Raw genomic sequence first — 18790 nt, 5'->3', positions numbered from 1 at the left:
TGCGTTATTCAGATGACACAACCCTGCTTGCTGAAACTGAGAAGGACCTGAATAATTTGCTGCAGAAGGTCAAGGATTGCAGCCTTCAATATGGATTGAGGTTCATTGTCAAGAAGACAAAGATTCTCACCACTGGACCAATTGGCAGCATCAGGATGGATGGTGAAGAGATTGAGATTGTTCACAGCTTCAGTTTGCTCAGCTCCACTCTTGGCACCAGCAGCCAGGAAATAAACATATTGCGATGGGAAAGTCTACTGTTAGGGACCTCTCTAAAGTACTCAAGAGCAACGGTGTGTCTTTGGAGACTAAGGTGCATCTGATACAGGCCATGGTCTTTACAATCACTTGTTACGCATCAGAGAGTTGGACAATGACTAGGGAGGCTAGAAGGAGAATTGATGCCTTTGAGCTGTGGTGCTGGGGAAGAGTATTGAATGTACCATGGACTGCCAAGAAAACAAACATTCATCCTGGAGAAGGTTAAACCAGGCTGCTCCTTGGAGACAAGGATTCTGGGACTTCGTCTGACATACTTTGGACATGTTGTAAGGAGGGACAGGTTCTTGGAGAGGAACATCATGCTTGGTAGGGTGGAGGGACAGCGCAGGACGGGAAGACCCTCTACGAGGTGGATTGATTCAGTGACTGGGGTAATCGGGATGGGTGTGTCGGAGGCGGTGCGACTGGCACAGGATAGAGCAGGATTTAGAGCTGTTGTACATAGGATCACTATGAGTCGCAAGCGACTCGACGGCACATAACAACAACATTAGCCTGAATGGTTTGCCCTCAACAACGAACAGGTTAGCAGTTTGAATCTGCTCGTCAGTGCCTCAGAAGAAAGGCCTGCCAGTCTGCTTTAAAGATTGTAGCCAAGAAACCCCTGCGAAGCTGTGTTCCCTTTGGTATTTGCCAGTGTTGTCTCTTTATCTTTTTCACCTGGAGGAGGAGAAAGGGGGAAAGGGAGAGACACTGCATGGAAGGCATGTAGTTTCTGCTAATGGTGACGGAATAATTCAAAGGATAGTGTGATGTTGTAACTTGATAAATATACTCAATACCACTGAACTATAGAGCAAGAAATGATGGAAAACAAAGGCATTGTTATCCTGTATTCACCATAATAAAACAATGTTCTAAAAATTATACTGAACTATATTTCACAACTGTGGTTCAATGGAAATGCTTATGAAATGGGAAAGATCCGGTGGAGACCTGAAAAGATGAGGTAACAGTGGGCATAATTCAATAGGGATTAATTTTCTAAAACACAGTGTATGGGAATGATGTTATGAAACACAACGTGAATGAAGCAACGTGTATACGAACTTTGTATGCAAACCAATATAAGATAAATTTTTTTTTTAAATAATTTAGAGCAAATAAATAGAAAATCACTGGTTTTGGGGAAGTGATTTGAAAACAGTACAGGTTAACAAAGCTTTCGGCCAGAGATAAAATTGGGAACACTGGAAGAGGGGGCAGGTTGGTAGCCCCGGGAGTCTAGATGACAGCTAGACGAGCAGGACATATTTGTTGTCCTTCCTTCTAGTCAGGGCATATGACGGATGCAGCCGGGAGCAGGCTCCTCGAGAGGCTGTAAGGCATCTTTACAGGTCCTTCTGGCTCAGCCATCGGCCGCCGAATGTGTGGTCTTCCCAGCTCATTTTCTTCTGCGTGCTCTTCGACCCGAGCCATCTTTTATTTATGTCTCCCCGTAGCATTTCCATAGGCGGCTGGATGGACACCATCCATCTGTGTGAGTGTCACTGAACTTAATAGGCTCAGATGGAGCTCTTTAATTCCCCGCAGCATGTGGGTGTGGGAAAAGAAGAATTGTTCAAGACAGATTTAAAATGAGGAGCATCTGTCCTTCCCCTGAATTGACCTTCGGGTTTATTTATGGATTCTTTTAAGGGAATGGCCTTCCTGAGCTCTGTATCTCTGCCCAGCTGATGTCCTCTGTCTGCTGACTCTTGTGGGCCCCTAGGACCAAGACCACCAAGGATAGGATCCTCTGGGCTAGATCACTGAACAAGTTCAGCTCTGTGTCCCTCCTGGGCTGTGGACTGGGCTCTTTTTCATTCATTTGTCCCTTCATTCATTCATTCATTCACTGCTCATGGAGCTTTGCTTTTCCCGGGAGAGTTCTTAGACCGGAGAAATCACGAGCAGCCAGTCTGAGCTCTCACAGCCCTACATCCTAAACAATGGCCACCCACAGGAAGGTGGCCACTGGAAGGGGAACACATGTTCCCAGGGGGCCCAGACATTAAGCACTAGACCACCAACTGAAGATTGGGGATTCACCTCCATTCAGAGGTGCTCCAAAGAAACCAACGACCTATTAAAAAAAACAAAACAAAATTGAGCCCCTGAAACCACAATTCCACTCAGACACACCTTGCCATAACCCTGAATGCACTCAGTGGTGACTGGCTTGACTTTAGCTAAAGAGAACATTTGCAAAGTGCAGGTGCTGTGTGGGCTCTCTGGGATCCTTGCTTCTCTGTAGTCCCTGTCCCCACATTAATGCAGGACTCAGGGTGACTGACTATGTAAACTGGCCTGGGGACATGTTGGACACATGCTGCCACCACCCTCTGCTTGGCTCTGCCCTTCGATGTGAAGCCCAGAGCTTCCAGCTGACTCACACACATGCCTACAATATGCTTGCTGCCTCGTCTGCTTATTTGAGCTGAAATTGTTATTATGATCATGTAATGTATGTAATTAGCATTAAAGCCAAAGAAATATGAGAAAAAATTATTTTTTAAAAAAGTGTTATATTAAAAAAAATGTTATATTGTCGTCATTGCCAATTTGAGTTTAACTGTCAAATGACTGTCCACCACCCCCCTCTTTGCCCCCCGTACCATCAGATACAATGGCTTCTACTGTCTCATATCCTCTACCAGTAATAATCTGGTGTCCATTTTCAGTCTGCCTTGCTATCTCATGACTAGTTTGTATATCAAGTCATCTTTCCTCCTTACAAATGCCCCAGAACTAGGCACACCTCTTTCCAATATTCAATTTCTATAGAGATAGTCAGACCCTGGATTAGGACATATTCAAGTTACAATTTCTCTTTCCTACTGCGTTTCTCAGGTTTTCCCATTTTTTAGGTCTAGCTTCCTGTTGGTAATAAGTATTACCTATGATGTTGCCACATGTAGTTTGCTGATACTTTCATTTCACTTACAGATGTTTGATGTTATAATTTATAGAGAGACTGATACTAAAAGGCAATGATAATGGAAAGGTAATATGCGACTTAGGTCAGTAACTCCAATGAAGTCATTGGAACAGGATCTGTCACAAGCTGGGCAGTGCTTATAACTTGTTTTCATAAAAGTTTATTTATAGACAGTTTATTTGTATATACCAAGCCATTTCTAACTTTTGTAATATCTGTGGAGCCACTAGTTTCAAGCTCTCACAATAGAAGCTGAAATTTTGCCTATGAAAAGCTGCCTTTGAACTTGAGTTTCAAAAACCCTGTCTTGCCCAACCTGAGACAACATTAAGAGTATTTGACAGCCCTTTCCAGTTGGGCAGGTGCACCCTCTGAGACTGCTTGCTACAGGTTTCTAAGAATCCTGGGATTATGTATGACTTTGCACACAAACACATTTCTGCATCTCTCTGGTCAAGTCATAATGCGTTAGGAATTAACTCATTTTGAATTCCTTCAGCAACTCTGTATTGGGTGCTAACTGTATACTGTATACCGTATACCGTATACCTCTCAGATGATGGTAGCTGCTGGGGCTGCCAAGGAGCTCAGTGGGCAGTGCTTCTGTCAAGGGACATGCTGAATGTCTGCCTATTCCATGTGGAGCTGATCTGGCCATCCGTGTGCATGGCCAGCCCACCAGGATGTGGTGAGCGTGGAAGACAGTTCTCCCATGAAATAACTGAATTCTCTAAGAGTTCTTCAGGGCTCATCCAGTTAGCTTACACATCCAAGGCTCTTAGATGATGTGGCAGTTGACAAAGCACCGTGGAGACTATGAGACATCTCACCACTGTCTTTTCTCTTCCAGGACATCAATGAGTGCATTCTTGAGAACTATCCCGAATGTTCCAATCCCAGGTTGTTTTACATCATTCCGTATTTTTGTGGACAGCATCCCAGATGCAGGTAAAGATGCCAACAGGTCACAACATGCAAACATACAGCCCACCAGCCTGGCTCTATGGGTGGAGCTCTTGTATCTGTTGTCTCTTAGACTTCTGAAACTCTGTTACTGCCAGTCTGCAAATATATTTATCTGAGACTCTGAATGTCCTCTTAAGAAATGAAATCAACAAATCATGATCTCTCAGAGGCCCCAGGGGCCTGTTTATAACATCACCCAACCTCTTCTTTAGATCCAAACCCTGGTGGCTTCATGAATTAAATGCAGCTCTGCTAACTGAAGGTTGGTGGTTCAAATCTACTCAGCTGCTTTGTGGGAGAAAAATGGGCAGCCTTCTCCCTTAAAGATTTAGAACCTTGAAAAACCCTGGAAGGGTCTCTCTGAGGTTATAGCAGTGAGCCATGACCCAAGGGACAAGAGAAGCCATGGGGAGGGATGGTCAAGCCTCCAGTCTGCTCCCCCTGCATTGATGGTCCTCAGTGATCAACTGTCCTCACCTTTGGGACATTTCTTACCTAAAGTTCTTGAACCACATACCAAAACCTTGCTAGAGTCTCTCTTATGAGATGCTTAGAAAGTACTTTCTAGAAGTTGCTCAGATACAATTCCTTCTCCCACAAATTACTCACTCAAAGAAGACGTTGTGGTCTGTGAACCTTCTGTATCAGCATGCAGGGTTCTTACTTGATCAGAGCCCCTAAAGACCTCAGTCCCTGAGGCTGGGTTACAGACATTTAAAAACCCTCCCCAGGATCCTGGTGTAGCTACAGTGCAATCTATTCTATTAGATAGGTGTAGCCAGGAGAGGGACCTGTAGAAACAGGGAGTCATTGTCTTTGCTTGGTGGAAAGTAAAGCCCATTAACCAAAGGGGACATTTCCCCCCAAGGAAAGCCGATCAGAAGGTCATTGTATCCCCGGAGGACAGGGGAAGGCAGCTGTTTCTAAATTACAGTTACCTTGCTGAGCGGGTTTTCTTCCGCTGTGCTGTTTGATTTAATAATTAGATTTGTTGTGGTTGCTGCTGTCTTGTTCTGTTTACTAGAACCCAAGGCTGTTCTGTTGATTAGAATTCTGAGAGTGCAAGTGTCCATCTGCTGTTTCTTCACAAACTCCCTGAGATCAGGAAGCCCCCAGCTCCCTCCTTTGAGAGGAGCTTTGGTGGCTTACTCTGTACAGAGTTGCTCTGCGAGCCCAAAAGGCTTTGATTCTCTGGTGTTTCAAATCCACCAGCAGCTCTTTGGGAGAAAGATGAGCAGTCTCGTCCAGTGTGATTTACGGTCTCAGAAAACCCAGTGGAGGGTCAACTAGGAGTCAGTTCTGACTTTCTAGCAGTGAGTTTGAGGTTGTTGAGTCCAGGGGCAGGAAGCTTGATGGTGCAGCAATTAATTCCTCAGCTGTTAATTAGCAGGTTGGCAATTCAAACTCACCAGCTGATTCATGGAGGAAAGATGTGGCATTCTGCTTCTTAAAAATGACAGCTTTGGAAACGGAGAGTGCCCCTCTGTCCTTGAGGGTTACCAGGAGCTGACATTGACTCCACATTGGGGTTTGGTTTGATGTTGGAGCCCAGGGACAGTGCTTGGGACACTGGGAGTCAGACAACGAATGTTCTGATCACGGTGAAAACTTTATTACAAGAAGCATGATTCTAATTCCTAAACATGTTATTTAAGGTGTATATTTCCTAATCTTGAGTGTATTCACAATACCTTACCTCGGTACACATGCAGTGATTTTTGTTTTGTGTTTTGCTCATTTTATTATTATTATTATTATTATTACTATTATCATATTAATTAGTAATAGTACTAAAATAAGCTTGGAAGCAGGAGTGGCATCCACTTCTGAAATGGCTTGCCTCCAGAAACTCTATGAACAGTGCTCAGGTCTTTTGTTCATAAGGTCACTATGAGTCATCTATGACTTGATGGCACTTAACAACAATAACAAAGACAACATATAGAGAGCTCTGTTATCCATACTGGACAGAAAGTTATGCTACTAAGCCCAAGGTGGGTGATTTTTATATGTGGCCCTCAGGCCTGGTTTAAATTGTTTTTCTATGTGGTATAGCACTGGTCTGTCCATTTACTGTACAGAGGTAACTCGTGGTTTCTGTGATGCTGAACACTGTGACACTAATGTGTCAAATGCGATAATGGGCACCCATGGTGGACAATGTTGGTGGAGCTTCCCAGTTAAAACAAGCCTGGAAGCAGGAGTGGCATCCACTTCCAAAATGGCTTGCTTCCGAAAACTCTATGAACACTGCTCAGGTCTTCTGTTCATAGGGTAGCTATGAGTCATCTACGACCCAATGGCACTTAACAACAACAACTAATTAGTAACAATAATTTTATTCTCATTAATTAGTATTATTACTTTTTAACAAAAGTTCATAAGCCATATTAATTTTTCATATAATCATCAATAGACAATTTGTTTTATAACATTCATTGCCATTGATTAATTAATTAATTACAAGGTCCTTGGAGAAGGACATCATGCTTGGAGGGGTGGAAGGACAGTGCAGGAGAGGAAGACCCCAGATGAGATGGATTGATAGTGACTGGGGCGATGGGGATTGGTGTGTTGGAATTAGTGAGACTGGCTCAGGACAGGGCAGGGTTCAGAGCTGCTGTACATAAGGTTGCCATTGGTTGCAGGTGACTCAACAGCATGTAACAACAACAACTACAAACCCCTTACCTTTTTATTCACTCAATTTACCTTTGTATTAATGCAATACATACAGTGATTCTTAAGACACTTTCAGGATGTCACTTTCTCTTCAACCTCTGAGCTGAGCAATGGTAATTAATAGCAGTTTTCATAAGAGAAATCTGATTTCCACCAGTTCTCCCAAATACTAAATGTCAGGTCCTAACTTCTCTCCTTCATCTAAATGCTCCAGGTTCTGAAATCTGACCTACAGCTGGGGTTAGGGTATCTCTATCCTGTCATTTTTTTTTAAAGTATCTTTTAAAGCTTAAGATGATTGACACATATGGCCTGATCTCTCTTGGCTTCTACAGAAATAATCTGTACATTTTCCACTTTAGAAGTCCTAACTTTATATAATTAGATATTTAAAAGTTATTCTGGCCACCTTGATGAGGGTGTTTTAGTCTCTAACTGCCTGCCCCTCTGTTCTTTCATGAATATTTAGGAAAGGTCATGCCCTGTTGAAGGGGGTGGAGGCCGGGAGAGGGCCATGCCCTGTTGAAGGGGGGTGGAGGCTGGGAGAGGGCCATGCCCTGTTGAAGGGGGTGGAGGCTGGGAGAGGGCCATGCCCTGTTGAAGGGGGTGGAGGCTGGGAGGGGGCCATGCCCCACTAACGGAATGGTAAGGAGCCAGGGAGGCCCAGCAAGAAGGACCTGGAGACACTCCTTGAAGGAAGTGGGGTTTGAACTTAAGCAAACAGGATAGGAGTAGGGGGAGGAATTAGCAGAATAGAAGTTCAGTACTGTCTGGCTACATTTCAAGAAAGGCATCTTCAATTTTAAAATTCTCTTTGTGTTCCCAAAGGGAGCCTGGCGAGTGGGCCCTTGAAAGAGCGAAACTGAACGTGAATGAAAACTTCCTGCTGGTGGGGATTCTGGAGGAGCTGGAAGACGTGCTGCTTTTACTGGAAAGATTTTTACCTCATTACTTCAAGGGTGTGCTCGCTATCTACAAAAACCCAGGTAACTCGCTCCTCAGCTCACTCTCCCAGGGCACATGTTTCAGGGCCCCCTCATTCAGGGGAAGGGAGGAGTGACTTGTTAGTAAAGACAAGTCCTCTCAGGGCTTGTAAGAGAAGGAAAACCTGGAGCTTCAGGTTCACAGAAGGACTCTTCTTGTTCTAAAGGCTGGAGGGTTCCTTGTCTAATGAAAATTGGCAGACTTCTCCAGCACCTTGTCCCAAGCACATTGGTGAGACAGACACAAGGGTATGCGTAAGCTCACCTGACTCCTTGGATAGAAAGATGTGAGTGTAAATGTGTGTGAAAAGTGCCACTGGACTGACATCATTTGACAGAAGCACTTGGTGTATACAGTCCCCGCAGAAGCGTAAAGCAGCCATTAAAAACTCAATTACAATTTCAGTCTCGCCCATCGAATGGCTTCCAAATTGAAGCGAGAAATGGGATGCAGCAAAGCAATTATGCGGGTGGGCCCCAGTACCACAGGATCCCTGTAAATATAATTACTTTCTGAGATCTGTGATTTATTTTTCCCATCATTTTGTCTTAGCCTGGGAGAAAGACAAAATGCATTGTGTATTTCTTTTCCTGTTCTAATCAATTGCTGCCACGCCAAGCTTGGCATTCTTCATCAGTAATCGGTTTATTGTTTTGTTTGCATGTCCTGGGAGGGCAAGAGCATCCTGGTTTATAAATCGAAGAAGCAGGTGGATATCTCCCATAAGCACCCTCGGGCTTCAGGGCCAGCACGGCCCTTGAGTCACAACAGTGTCCTTGGCAGGTAACATGACCGAGTCCTGCAGGCCCTTCTCTGGATCTCACTACAGGAAGTGGCCTTCCTGTCATTAGTGATGATTTTGTTGTTGTTGTTGTTGTTGTTATTGTTATGCATTGTAGAGTTGGAACTGACCTTCTAATTGACCCTCCAGCAAGTTTTCAGAGGCAGTAACTTGCACAGGAAGGGATTGCCCATCTTTCTCCGGCAGAGCAGCTGGTGGATTTGAACCACATACCTTTGCACGAGTAGCACATATTGCAGTGGTTGATAACCGAACAGTCAGCAGTTTGGACCCACCACTTGCTCCATGGCAGGAAGGTGTGGCAGTCAGCCTCCCTGAAGATGGGCAGCCTTCAAGCCTGTGGGTAGTTCTGTCCTCTGGTGTCACTGTGAGTCAGTCAGCTTGCTGGCACACAGCTGAGGAGAATGGGCAGGGAGTACTTGCCTCCTCCGTCTTCCAGCTTCCTCAATAGGGGGATAAGTTACAATTTCTTGACATATTGGAACCTCAGGATGTGCCCTCCAGATTTGTCTACTCAGTCGGGAGGGCAGTTTGACCATCCGGAAGCATGTTGTTGTTAGGTGCTGAGATAATGAGGAATGGATGCTCTCGTCATTTGTCACGTTGACTTGACTTTGAGTTGATTCCAAATCTCTGTACAATAGTGTGGAAAACTGCCTGGCGCTGTACCAGCCTCGCAGTTACTGCTATGATTAAGCCTATCGTGCAAGCATTGTGTCAGTCCATTGCACTGAGCATCTTCCTTTTTTTCCTCTACCCTCTCCACGTTACCAAGGATAGCGTCCTTTTCTGGGGATTAGCCCCTTTTGATAATATATCCAAAGTATACGATCTGATTCTCACTTCTAAGGTGCATTCGGGCTGCATATTTTTGCAGGAGAGATTTCTTTGTCCTTTGGGTACACCGTAGTATATCCAGCGCTCTTTGCCAGCACCATCAAAGCATCAATGCCTCTTCAGTCTTCATGGCATTGTCCAGTTCATCCTCATATGAGTCAGTGAAAAGACCATGGCTTGGGTCAAGTGCACCTTAGCCCTCACAATGATGTGTCTATGGCATCTGTTCTTTGTAACACTTTGAAAAGGTCTTTTGTAGCAGATCCACTCAGTCACCATGTTGTTGTTGTTGTTGTTGTTGTTGTTGTTGTTGTTATGTGCCGTTGAGTTGCCTGCGACTCATAGAGACCCTATGTACAACAGCCCTAAACTCCGCTCTGTCCTGTGCCAATCGCACTGTCTCCGACACTCCCATTCCAATTACCCCAGTCTCTGAATCAATCCACCTCATAGAGGGCCTTCCTCTCCTGCGCCGTCCCTCCACCCTCCCAAGCATGATGTCCCTCTCTAAGGACTGGTCTCTCCTCACAACATGTCCAAAGTATGTTAGGCGGAGCCTCAGAATCCTTGCCTCCAAGGAGCCACCCGGTTTAACCCTCTCCAGGACAAACCTGTTTGTTTTCCTAGCCGTCCATGGTATTCTCAATACTATTCTCCAGCACCACATCTCAAAGGCATCAATTCTCCTTCTATTCTCCCTGGTCATTGTCCAACTCTCTGATGCATAACAAGTGATTTCATTCACTATATCCTTTGATATTTGGTTGTGTCCGTCATGGGTATTGAGTGTGAAAGCAAGTAAAATGACCTCTTCAACGTGTCCTCACTTTTCATGATGTTGCTTATTGGTCCAGTTGTGAAGAGTTTGTTTTTCTTTCTATTGAAGTGTAACCCCATCCTGAGTATGATGGTCCTTGATCACCATCAGTCAGTGCAAGTGTGTGTCATCTTCATAACTCAGGTTGTGTGTGAGTCTTCCTCCAGTCTTGACACCACGTTGTTCTTTATATAACCCAGCTCTTCCAGGCCACCAGCACAACTTAACGGGCCATCAGGGAGCTATAATAAGATACAAACACTTCACTGGCCACTCTTCTTTGGTGCTTATCTTGTAATTAAAAAAATACAAATATATACTGATATTTGTAGCATTACTTCTCCAGAAATCCTTAAAAAAAAATTCTTGTCTGATTATCAAAGGAAAAAAGCGCTTTAATAGAAGTAACCGTTGAGGGACTTAATAAGAATAGTCTTGTCTAGAAGCCCAGAGGTTTTTCACATACTCTAGGTTGGAATGATATTCATTAAGGATAGCATTAGCACAATAAATTATAATTATTCACCACTGACAGAAGTTAATAACTTTTAAAATAGCAGTGTGACTGGCCTCCCCAATTCCCTTCCTAAATGAAATGATATGTAATAAATTTGTCCATCTACCAATTTTTTTTTCTTTTTTGGAAACCCTATGAACCTGGAGAAAGAACAAAAGTTAAAAAAGTGTCCAGGTCTTTTGTTCATAGGGTCACTATGAGTCATTTACGACTCAATGGCACATCGCAACAATAGCAGCATAGAGAGAGATCTGTTGACGTAGTGGACAGAAAGTGATGCTACAGGTGGGTGACTCTAATCTGCGGCTCTTGGGCCTGTTTTTAATTGGTTTTGGTCAAACATTCTTCTAGGTCATATAGCCCTGGTCTGTCCACTTGCTATACAGAGGTAACTCATGGTTGCTGTGAAGCTGAACACTGTGACACTTATGTGTCAAATGCGATGATGGTTAACCACGGTGGACAGTGTTTGATGGAGCTCCCCGATTAAAACAAGCTTGGAAGCAGGAGTGGCATCCACTTCTGTAAATAACTTGCTTCTGGAAACCCTATGAACCTGGAGAAAGGACAAAAGTTACACAAGTGTCCAAGTCTTTTGTTCATAGGGTCGCTATGAGTCTCCTATGACTCGACGGCACTTAACAACAACCAAAATATTTGAGAGACAGCTTTTATAGATTGCTTTTATTTTAAAAAAATCAACAACTTACAAGTTATTTTGTATTAATGTTTGTGAGATACAGTTAGCATGTCTCAGAAGAGGTTTGCACAAGATAAAATAAGAAAGTATTAGTGTGGTGGGAACCTAAGGGGAAGTCCTTCTCTCCCAAAGATTTTCTTCTGGAAAACTGCTCATGTGGAGGCGGATGTCTTAGTGTGAGTGTTCAGGCAGGTCTACCCCTCTGAGGTTTGAGGTAGAACGAGCCAGGACCAGACAGACTTTCCTGAGCAAGAGTAACATCATAGGTGTAACAAAGAATTTCCATTGTTCTAACATTAATCTCCCTCACATTTGCCAGAGCTCTCAGAAACTCTGGAGACCTGCTTGGTAGAGAGTTTTGGGCTTATTTTTTAAATTTGAATAAAATTTTTATTACATACTGGTTTACTTACAAAGTTCATATACATTGTTTTTCACACCAGATCTTTCCCATTTCCTTTACTCATCTCTCCTTCCAACCATCAAATTGTGCAACCCTATGATTAACCCTCACCTCCCCCATCCTCACCCCTCTGCTCCCACCTTCCCCATCTTGGATCCTCATGCACATTCTACAATAATGGTCTTATACAATATTTGCACTTATGAGACTGAGTTAGTTCACTTAGCATAATGCTCTCCAGTCCCTGCAAAGTCAGGTAGTGATTTACACAGTCTTTGCTACTGTGTGCTGTGTAGTATTCCATATACCATAATTCCTCTATCCATCCAGTTGTGGTTAGACATCTGGGCTGTTTCCATGTTCTTGCACTGGTGAATAATGCAGCTATGAACATTGCTGTAAAAATCTCCATTTATGCCTCAGTTCTCATTTTCTCGGGATTGGAGGCAAGGATTCTGGGGCTTCGTCTGACATACTTTGGACATGTTGTAAGGAGAGACAGGTCCTTGGAGAGGGATGTCATACTTGGGAGGGTGGAGGGACAGCGTAGGAGGGGAAGACCCTCTATGAGGTAGATTGATTCAGTCACTGGGGTAATCAGGATGGGTGTGTCAGAGGCAATGAGACTGGCACAGGATAGAGCAGGGTTTAGGGCTGTTGTACATAGGGTAGCTATGAGTCGCAAACAACTCGACGGCACATAACAACAACATATTCCAGGCAGTGGAATAGCTGGGTCATAATGGAATTTCTATGGTTCTAAGGTTCAGCTTTCTGAGGAAATGCCAAACTGCCTTCGAGAGTGGTTGTACCATTTTACAATCCCACCAACAATGCATAAGAGTTCCTATCTCGCCACATCCTCTCCAACATTTATTACTTGCTGTCCTGTTAAACTTTGCCATGGATACTGGAATGAGATGGTATCTCATTGTGGTTTTAATTTTAATATCTCTTATTTACAGGGACTTGGAGCAATTGTTCATGTGTCTGTTGGCCATCTGAATATCTTTCTGTGTGAAAAGTTTTTCCATGTCTTTTGCCCATTTTATAATTGTGCTATCAGTCTTTTTCTTGGGGGTGCCTTGTAGTATTCTGTAAACTTTTGGTATGAGACCCTTCTCTGAAATGGTATTGCCAAATGGTTTTTTCCCAGTCAGTAAGTTTTCTTTTCACACTGTTGAAAAATGTTTTTGCTGCACATATGGATTTAATCTTTAGAAGGTCCCATTCATCAATTTTACCCTCTCCAGACAGTGCATTTCTGGCTGTATTTGGCAGTCTGTTTATACCTAGACTAGACCATCTAAGCTTGATCCCATATTGTCTCTGATGAACTTTATGATTTTGGCCTTTACTCCCAGGTCTCTGATCCACTTTAAGTTGATTTTTGTGTATGGTGTGAGAGATGGATCCTGTTTACGCTTGCTGCAGGTGTGAATCCAGCTTTGCCAGCCCCGTTTGTTGAAGAGGTTGTCATTTCCCCATTTGACAGTATTCTTGTTGAATGTCAGTTGCTCATAGATGGCTGGGTCTGTTTCTGGGTTTTCAATTCTGTGCCATTTATCTATGTGCCTGTCATTGTACCAATACCATGCTGTTTTGATTACTACCACTGTGTGGTAGGTTTTGAGGTCAAGAAGTGCTCTGCCTCCCACTTTATTTTTGTTTTTCAGAAGTGCTTTGCTTATTCTGGGTCTCTTCCCTCCCCAAATAAACTTGACAGTTGGTCTTTGGATCTCCTTGAAAAATGACTTTAGTATCTGGATTGGGATTGTGTTGAATATGTAGATTGCTTTTGGTAGGATTGTAATTTTCACAATATTGAATCTTCTTATCCATGAACAGGGAATAATTTTCCATTTATTTAGGTCTTTTATTGTGTCTTGCAAAAATGTGCTATCATTTTCTTTGTATAAGTCTTTCCCCCCTTTTTTAATTGAAATTTTAATGAAAGTTTGTAGAGACATGGGATTTCCATTTATTCATTGTTGCACATTTTCCTCGCTGTCCACCCCTCCCCCCCAGTTGGTTTTTCTTTGAAAAGTAAAAAAAAACCTCAACCTTTCATTATTATACAATCCTCCCACCCTGTCCACTCCCCCATGAAGCTCTCATTCTGGACTCTTGTTCTGAAAAGAATACCTAATAATAATAATAATACCTTTCAAACAGTTCTCTCCCTCATCTGTTTTAATGCAGTATACATTATTTATTCCCTCTTTTCTTAGGTTCTCCCCAACCCTGATGTCAGTCCTGTTTTACAACAGTGGAATTATGCAGTATTTGTCCCTTTGTGACTGAGATATTTCACTCAGCATAATGTCCTCCAGGCTCACACATTTTGTATAATATTTAATGAGTTCCTTGTTTTTCAGTGCAGCATAGTATTCCATTGTGTGACTATACCAGAGCTTCTTTATCCATTTATTTGTTAATGGGCACTTGGGTTGTTTCCAACTCTTTGCTATTGTGAACAAAGCCACAATAAACATGAGTGTGGATATATATGCTTGGGTGGCAGTTATGATTTCCTTAGGGTATATTTCCAGTAGTGGAATTGCAAGGTCAAATGGCATTTCTATTTGAACTTCTTGAGAAAGCACCACACTGCCTTCCATAGTGGTTGTACCATTTTACACTCCCACCAACAGTGAATAAGGGTTCCAATTTCTCCACTACCTCACTAGCATTTGTTGGTTGTGTATAAGTAGTCTTTTGTGTCTCTAGTTAGGTTCACTCCCAAATATCTCAATTGGTGGTTGACTATATTGCTTTCTTGTTTTCCTTCTCTGAGTTCTCTTTGTTACTGTGGAGGAATCCCTCTGATTGTTGGAATCCCTCTGATTGTTGGTCTACTAGCTCTAACACGTTGGTTTTTTTTGAGTCCTTGGGGTTTTCTGTGTACACTATCATATCATCAGTATATGATAGTTTAACCATCTCTTTGCCAATCTGGATGCCTTTTATTTACTTCTCTTGTCTTATTGCTCTAGCAAGCACTTCTAAAACAATATTTAATAGAAGTGGTGACTGTGGATATCCTTTTCTGGTCCATGTTTCCAAGGAAAATGCTTTTAGTCTTTCTTCATTTAGAATGATGTTGGCTCTTGATTTTGTATGTATACTTTTCACTGTGTTGAGGAAATTTCTATCCCAGTGTTGCTGAGTGTCTTTATCAGGAAGGGGCATTGGATTTTGTCAAATGCCTTTTCTGCATCAATTGCTAAGACCATATGGTTCTTGTTATTTGCTTTGTTAATATGGTGAATTATGTTGAATGTTTTTCTTATGTTCAATTGTCCTTGCATACCTGTTATGAATCCCACTTGGTCATGATGAATTTTTTTTCCCTTTCTTTTGGATTCTATTGGCTGGAATTTTGTTAAGGATTTTTGCATCTATATTCATGAGAGATATTGATCTATAGTGTTATTTCTTGGTAAATTCCTTGCCTGGTTTTGGTATTAGGGTTATACTTGCTTCTTAGAATGACCCTGGGAGTGTTCCTTCTTTTTTTTTCTGTTTTTTCTCTGAATGTTTGATAGAATTCGGTTGTGCAGCCATCTGGTCTAGGACTTTTCTTATGGGGAAGTCTTTTTATGACTTGTTCAATTTCTTCTTTTGTGGTGCATTTGTTCAAGTGTTCTACATTTGTCTGTGTTATTGTCAGGTGAGACATGATTTCAAGGAATTTGCCCATTTCCTCTAGGTTTTCAAATTTATCAGTATGCATATGAGAGCGGGACAATGAATAAAGATGACAGAAAAAGAATTGATGCCTTTGAACTCTGGTGCTGGAGAAGAGCACTGAACATCCCATGGACGGCCAAGAGAATGAACAGACATTTCTTGGAGAGGGTGCAGCCAGAGTGCTCTTTGGAGGCAAGAATGATGAAGCTTCACCTCATATACTTCGAGTATGTTGTGAAGAGGGCCTATTACTTGGCGAGGGACATGATGCTGGGAAGCGTGGAGGATTGGTGAAGGAGAGGAAGACTCTCAACTGGGTAGATTGACATGGTGACTGCTGCAGTGGGCTTTTGTGTTTCAGGATGGCGCACGATAGAACAGGGTTCAGATCTTTTGTTCATAGTGTTGCTGAGCCGTACTCGACTTGAGGGCACCTAACAACAGCAACATAGCTTTTCATAATATTCTGATATTATCGATTTTGTTTCATCTGACTCTGTTGTGGTGTCACCTCTATCATTTTTTTAATCAAGTTCTCTGTGTCTTCTCTTTTTTCCTTTTGTTAAATTTGCGAGTGGTTTGTCGATTTTATTGACTCTTGTGAAAAACCAACTCCTGATCTTATTGATGGTTTCAATTAGTTTTCTGTTTTCTATCTTATTGATAGTTAACAATGTCCTTACAATTGTCCTTGTGATTTCTTGTCTTTATAATTTCTTTTATAATTTTATAATTTCTTCTAGAGGCTGTTTGTTAGCATTTACATTTGCTTACGTCTTACAGCCTTTTAAAAATAAGAAACTGTAGCCAGCCAAAAAAAAATGAAGACTGATTCATCCTTATCCGCAGGAAAGAGTAGGGCTTATGGGTTTCCAATTGTGAACTATTCTTTAGTACTTTCTCTACTCATTCTTTAAACCTGACATGCTACAAACTACCAGTATTTTTGTTATATGTGCTTTTTTAGCAGCTAAAATAATACTAAATGCCAAAATGAATAAGCTAAATAATTAATAGCAGAGGAGATGGGATTATGTATGATTATGTTATTAGGTGCCATCAAGTAAAACTCCTAGTTATCCTGTAAACAAGAGACCTGAACCCGGTTCTATCTAGTGCCATCCTCACAATCTCTGACACACTTCAGCCCATTGCTGCAGTCACTTTGTCAGTCTATCTGGTTAATGGTCTTCACTCTTTAACAGACCATCCACCTTCCCAAGCATAATGTCCCTTTCTAATGAAGAGCCACCACTAGCAGCATGCCCAAAGTATGTGAAATGAAGCTTTGCCATTTTGCCTCCAGGCAACATTCTGGCTGTACTTTCTCCAAAACATATCTGTTTATTCTTTCAGCTGTCCGTGGGATGTTCGGTGCTCTCCTCCACCCCAGTTCTGAGGCCTCAATTCTTCTGCCATTCTTATTCATTGTCCAGCTCTCCGATGCATAGCAAATGATTGAAAAGACCATTTCTTAAATCAGATGCACATTAGTCCTTTAACTGACACCGTTGTTACTTAACAGTTTGGAGAGGTCCCTAATTGCAGACTTTCCCAATGCAATGTGTTTCTTGATATCCTGGTACCTGTTCAAGTGTGTTGATTGTGGATCCAAGTAAGATGAAGCCACTGGCAGTTTCAGTCTCTGTGTACTCATTGTTGTTGGGTTGGAACTGACTTGTAGCTGACCCTCCAGCAGGTTTGCACAGACTAAATCACACTGGAGGAAATTGTTCATCTTTTTACTGCAAGTCATTGGTGGATTCAAACCAGCAAAAAGATGTGACCTTTGAGTTAGCAACTAACTCCCTTTGGACTATGCCATCAGAATTCCCTTTTTAGCCCTCAAGTTCTGCTTACTTATGAATTGCATAGGGTCACTATGGGTCAAGGTCAAGTCAAGATGCTCCTGATAACAACAGCAATCACAGTGCATCTTGCGGAACATTTTAAGGAGGCTCCTGTCTTTTTGCTCCATAACAGTTACCTGGTGATGGTTTCCTCCCAGCAGTAATCCTTACACAATCCCCATTGCCTCAGTAACATTGAACTTGTGTTATAGAGACTACTGCCATCTAGCGGCCACAGTCAAATTCCGGGTGCAGGCTTACTCATTGACCCATTGCTGTGGGATGGAACTGACCCCCAGCTGACCCTCCACTGGGTTTTTCTCCCCCTGAGTGGCTAGTGAATTCAAACTACCAAGGAGTCCTGGTCTTTGTCTTAGCAGTGCAGCCCCCTACGGACTACCCTCCTAAGAGCCTATATTCATTTCCTACAGGTTCTTGTAGTTAAGTTTCTGAAGTGAAGGTTAGGGAGCTCTGGTGGCCTCGTGGTAAGGAGTTGTGCTGCTAATACAAAGGCAGGTGGTTTGAATCCACAATAGGATCTGTGGGGGATAGACGGACAATCTCCTTCTAAGCAATTTTAAACCTCCAAAAACTAGGTGGAGGGGGTTGTCAACTCTACAGCAATGACTTTTTGAGACAGTTATGGTTGATGAAGAGATCAAGTCGGGGAGCCCAACATAATTCACATCATCTGGGCAAGTTTCCCCATCCTCTCCTCGCCATCCCTGCTCTTGTATGTGTGGATTTGAGTACATCTGCCGTCCACAGCCCGGTTTCCGAGACGCCCCAGCACTTACTAACTATATCCAGTGGGGTTGCTCCTCCATGCCTCGTGTTCTCCATCCACAGCACATGAATTCATAGTACCATCTACTTAATAGTGTGAGCTGTCCTCGTTAAGTGTTCAGTTGCTAACCAGAAAGTTGACTGTTCAAACCCACCATTATTCTACACAAAAGAACAATGTGAAAATGTGCTTCCCTAAACATCATAAAGACATTGTTGTAAAAATAGAAGGATAACTAGTAAGATGTGTATAAAAGGCCAAGGGAGGAAGAGGAGGGGCAGGGAAGCTTAGGTGTAGAGGGCGGAAACCACAGGGTCACAGAGTTTGGTAGGTGGAAGAATTGGGAGGGATCCAGTGGGCACCTGAAAAGAGGGAGTGACAGTCGGCATGGATCAAAAGTGATGGGTCTTATCAAACAAAATATATGAGAGTGATCGTATGAAATACAATGTGAATGAAGGAATGTGTGAAATACAATGTGTGTGAGTGAAACACAATGTATACGTATTCTGAATGTAGTCCAATATTTTCTATTTTTAAAATATTATTT

The 18790-nt window shown here is 42.6% G+C and overlaps 1 protein-coding gene across 1 annotated transcript in view; it reads left to right on the top strand.

The window, feature by feature from the left end:
- The window catches only part of UST (uronyl-2-sulfotransferase), a 484633-nt gene that overhangs the window by 402782 nt on the left and 63061 nt on the right, over window positions 1-18790 (top strand). Inside the window, exons 6-7 of the mRNA XM_006891649.1 lie at window positions 4053-4150; window positions 7679-7836. Of these exons, the coding sequence (XP_006891711.1) occupies window positions 4053-4150; window positions 7679-7836 (256 nt within the window). The remainder of the gene's footprint in view (window positions 1-4052; window positions 4151-7678; window positions 7837-18790) is intronic.

The sequence above is a fragment of the Elephantulus edwardii genome, unplaced genomic scaffold (assembly GCF_000299155.1).
Source record: "Elephantulus edwardii isolate Elephantulus edwardi_28Jun2011 unplaced genomic scaffold, EleEdw1.0 scaffold00102, whole genome shotgun sequence".
Lineage (NCBI taxonomy): Eukaryota > Metazoa > Chordata > Mammalia > Macroscelidea > Macroscelididae > Elephantulus > Elephantulus edwardii.
Note: the sequence above shows the minus strand (reverse complement) of the source record. Positions and strands in the feature narration are given on the sequence as shown.